We start from the raw sequence: 4716 nt of genomic DNA, 5'->3' as shown, positions 1-4716 counted from the left end.
ACGGGTAGGAAGTGTGCAGATTTTGTAAGTCTATCTACAATTACCCATATTCCGTCCTGACCTTGCCTTGACTTTGGTAATCCTACCACAAAGTCCATGGAGATATGGTCCCACTTCCACTCAGGTATCTCCAACGGTTGCAATAATCCTCCGGGTCGCTGGTGCTCTGCTTTGACCTGTTGACAAACCTGACACTTAGAGACGAATACTGCCACATCTCTTTTCATTCCGTTCCACCAAAAATTCCTCTTAAGGTCTCTGTACATTTTTGTACTGCCTGGATGGACTGAAAACTTGGACTTGTGTGCTTCTGATATTATTTCTTGGCGAAGGTTATCGCTGTCTGGTACCCACAGTCGTCCTTTCATCCAAATGACTCCCTTGTCATCAATTTGTAGATCTTGAGACTTCCCATTTTTAACTTGTTCCTTAAGTTTCTTTAGCTCGGGGTCCCGGTCCTGATTTAACTTGACGGTCTCCTGCAGACATGGCTGGGCCGAGAGGGAAGCTAGAGTGATCTTGCCTTCATTTTTCCGACTCAGAGCATCGGCCACTTTGTTCGTTTTACCTGGATGGTAACTTATAGTCAAGTCGTAATCCTTCAGTAGTTCGATCCATCGCCTTTGCCTCATGTTTAGTTCTTTTTGGGTGAACAAGTACTCGAGGCTTTGGTGATCTGTGAAAATTTCACACTTGGCGCCATAGAGGTAGTGCCTCCAAATTTTTAAGGCAAAAACAACTGCTGCTAACTCAAGATCATGCATAGGGTAGTTCTTTTCGTGCGGTTTCAACTGCTTTGACGCATAGGCGATCACTCTTCCCTCTTGCATGAGTACGCATCCCAGACCTTCCTTAGATGCGTCACTGTAGATGGTGAATTCCTTATCTTCAGTAGGTAAGACTAGCACTGGCGTGGATGCAAGTTTTTCTTTCAATGTCTGAAAACTTTTCTTGCAACCTTCGTCCCAGATGAACTTGGAATTCTTCTGAGTGAGCTTAGTCAGTGGTATAGCTATGGAAGAAAAACCTTCGACGAACTTCCTGTAATAACCTGCCAGTCCAAGAAAGCTCCTGATGTCTGTGGCGTTCTTATGTTTTGGCCACTCTGTAATTGCCTCAACTTTCTTGGGATCCACTGATACTCCTGCTTCAGAGATCACATGTCCTAAAAAGGATACACTCTTAAGCCAGAACTCACATTTCTTAAACTTAGCATATAGCTCTTTCTCCCTCAGTGTCTGTAGTGCAAGGCGGAGGTGCTCTTCATGTTCTTCCTCGTTGGGAGAATAAATGAGGATGTCATCAATAAATACTACTACGAACCGGTCCAGAAATGGTTTGAACACTCTGTTCATTAGGTCCATAAAGGCTGCAGGCGCATTGGTCAACCCAAAAGGCATCACTGTGAACTCATAATGCCCATATCTTGTCCGAAAAGCTATTTTGGAGATATCTTCAGCCCTGACCTTCAGTTGGTGGTATCCAGTCCTCAGATCCAATTTAGAAAAGACTGCGGCTCCCTTGAGCTGGTCAAATAGATCGTCTATTCTCGGAAGAGGGTACTTGTTCTTGATAGTAATCTTGTTCAGTTCCCTATAGTCGATGCACAATCTCATACTCCAATCTTTCTTCTCCACAAAGAGTACTGGCGCTCCCCATGGGGACACACTAGGTCGAATTTGCTTTTTGTCCAGCAATTCTTGGAGTTGCTCTTTTAGCTCCTTGAGTTCAGATGGCGCCATCCTGTAAGGTGCTTTAGAGATTGGTGCTGCACCAGGAACCATATTAATTTCGAACTCAACTTCGCGGTCCGGAACTGTCCCTGGGAGTTCTTCTGGGAAAACATCCGGGAACTCACATACTATTGGGATGTCTTCTATCCTCATTTTGACTTCTCCTTGCACTTCGTTGATCATTGCTAGGTAGATGTCTTCTCCGGATTTCAAGGCCTTCCATGCCTGGGAAGCGGAAAGGAGTGATTTTCGTTCCTTGGATTTACCATGATACACGATTCTCTGCCTGATTTGGGGTTCGGAGCTTAATTCTTTTCCCTTTACAGTCCACTATTGCATGGTTTTTGGCTAACCAGTCCATCCCTAGAATGATGTCGAAATCGACCATAACCAATTGTATCAAGTCGGCACTGAAAGTCTGATTAGCGATACCGATCTTACAATCCTTGTGAATTTCATGAGTTTCTATGGTCTTACTCGTAGGTGTGGCTATCCGAAAAGGTTCAGTTAGAGATTCGGGCTTAAGTCCTAATTTCTTAGCAAACCTTTTAGACACAAAAGAGTGTGTAGCACCACAATCAAACAATGCATAAGCAGGTACTTTTTGAAGTAAGATGGTACCTGATACGACTTCATTGGCGTCGTCCGCCTCTTCTTGGTTCATAGCGAACACCCTGGCATTAGGCTTATTCTCCTTTGGTTTGTTGGGGTTAGCTCCCACATTCGGCCCAGTTCCCTTGTTGGGCCCAGCATCTTGGTTGGCGGCCGTAGGACCATCTGCGATCCTATGCCCTGCTTTCCCACATCCGAAGCTCGCACCACTAGCTCTTCGACATTCCCCGGGGTGTCTGAAACCGCACTTCGGGCATGGCTTGGGTCCTTGATGGTTGGCCGCTGAGTTTTGCCCTGAGGAAGGTCTGCCTGATTGGTTTGGCTTTCTGAACTTCTGATCGCCCTGAGAAGACTGACCGTCATGGGGTCGCTTGTTCTTATTCTCTCCCTCCCTGCGGCGGATGTCGGTTTCAGCTCGGATAGCTGCGCCCATAAGATCTGCAAAATTGGCGGGTTGATAAACTGCTAAGGCTGACTGGATTCTACTGTTTAATCCTCTCTTGAAGCGTTGCAGCTTCAAAACTTCGTCCGCCATGACGGCCGGAGCATAAGACCCAAGTGCATTAAACTGGGAGGTGTATTCCACCACTGACATGTCTGGAGCTTGAGTGAATCTTTCCTATCGCGTCATTCAATTCATTTCTAGCGTGTGCGCAGTTTGTTTCATTCTTCTGGATGAGCTCCTTCTCCTTTGCTTTCCTTTCGTCTACCTCCTTGGATAACCTTTGGTTATTCTCAGATAATTACATGATCACATTCCAGGATTCTTCAATTTTTTTCTTATCCCTCAGTCGGGCTTGACGGGCTTCAGACAGTTCTATGGTGCGTCTATACACTTCCTCCTTAGCTTGCTTGGATTGACTCATCGTTATTTGTAATGACTCTCGCAGTTCGCAGTTATGTTCTTTAACGAGCTCGAACATTTGGAAGACCTCGTGCAATTCTTTTCTCTGCTGCCTCCAGTTTGGTAGTCAGATTTTCCACCTGTTGCCTCCTCTCAAGATTACTAGCTCTCAGCCTCCTGATAGTCCTATCCTGGTGTCCTATAGCCAATTCCTTTAAATGTATAGCAGCCTGAGCGCGTGTGCGATGCTGGTGGTAATCCAACTGAATAGTCTCCCTATGGGTAATCGGGGTTACTTTCTTACGAGCAGTGACACGAAAACGAGCCATTTCCTGAAACAATAAAGAAAGAAAACGCTCAGAATATCAAAAATAGGATAAAATAAATATCAAGAACTAATAGAGCAAGGTATCGAAATTTATATGTATTTTTCGAAAATTTCCGAAAATAGGAGGTTAAAGCTGGCGGGTTGACTCGATGATTCGGCCGAGTTGACTCGCCGGGTTGACTCGCCGAAGTACGGTCGGAGTAAAGGCGTGCGTTGGCGAATAGGTCAGGGTCTCGGAACCGGCGATGTCACGGCCAGAATCGGTCGGAAGTTACCTAATTTGGCCGGAAAAATTCGCGCAACTCGCTAACTATCTCGAATTTGGGCGTTTACGATTGGTTGATCCGATCCAAAAATTGATTATTGAGAAACGTTACCCATGGATTGTGTATCGTTTGCGTAAAATTAATTTAAAATCGGAAGTAGGATTGGTAGGGTAATTAGACAAAACAAAATTCGGCGTTTAGGGTTTACACGCCCTAGTTCTTAGATCTGAAATTACGGCTTCACCCGAACACTAAATCTGAAATTGGTTGAGGGCTATTGTACGTTTCGTCGAGACGATTTCGGAACTGGTCTCTGATCGAACACACATTACCGGAAGCGGCCGGAATCGGCGGAAAAGTTCGGCGGCGCACGTAAGGTGCTGTTTGGCCGAAATCCGAATTTTTTTTTTTGAAACTCGATTCTTCCACTCGGATTTTGAACCTGGCGGCTCTGATACCACTTAAATGTCACGCCCCGAAACTCGGGATTTGACCCCGACGTTGTTCATCAATCACACAATCGAAAAACAACCAGCCTCGTAGCACAGTATAAATCGAAACCAGTTTATTTCATAAATTCGCAAAATTTGAACATTGTCTTTACAACTGAATAAATTGAATAAATTGCGGAAGCGTTTACAATTAAAATAAACCTACTAAAATTCTTAAATTCTTGCAGCAAAATTCTCGAAATTTAAATAATTTCACCAGCCCCATAATTGTCCTGACTCTTCTTCCTCAACCTGTTCCTCTGATTTATCTTCTGATTTATCTGGGAAGGTTGTAAGGGGTGAGTATTTTGGGAAATACTCAGCAAGTGGGGGCCGTTCGAGTATACAACAACATGCATATAAAATTCGAAATACGTACACACACACTCACCATGCATAAATTGACTCATACCACATTCGTATCCTTGACCTGACACTGAGA

General features: G+C 44.6%; 1 protein-coding gene across 1 annotated transcript; it reads right to left on the bottom strand.

Annotated features, from left to right (window-relative positions):
- Positions 1-1995: 1995 nt before the first annotated feature.
- Positions 1996-2940, bottom strand: LOC142538611 (uncharacterized). The gene has a single exon (XM_075643925.1). The coding sequence runs from the start codon at positions 2938-2940 to the stop codon at positions 1996-1998; it is 945 nt and encodes a 314-aa protein (XP_075500040.1).
- Positions 2941-4716: the final 1776 nt, after the last annotated feature.

Source organism: Primulina tabacum, chromosome 3, assembly GCF_025594145.1.
Source record: "Primulina tabacum isolate GXHZ01 chromosome 3, ASM2559414v2, whole genome shotgun sequence".
Taxonomy (NCBI): Eukaryota; Viridiplantae; Streptophyta; class Magnoliopsida; order Lamiales; family Gesneriaceae; genus Primulina; species Primulina tabacum.
The sequence above is the reverse complement of the archived record's forward strand: the minus strand, read 5'-3'. Positions and strand labels throughout refer to the sequence as shown.

Excerpts from the sequence above, each read along its gene's own strand:
- LOC142538611 (XM_075643925.1), bottom strand. The coding sequence starts at position 2,940 with ATGTCAGTGGTGGAATACACCTCCCAGTTTAATGCACTTGGGTCTTAT.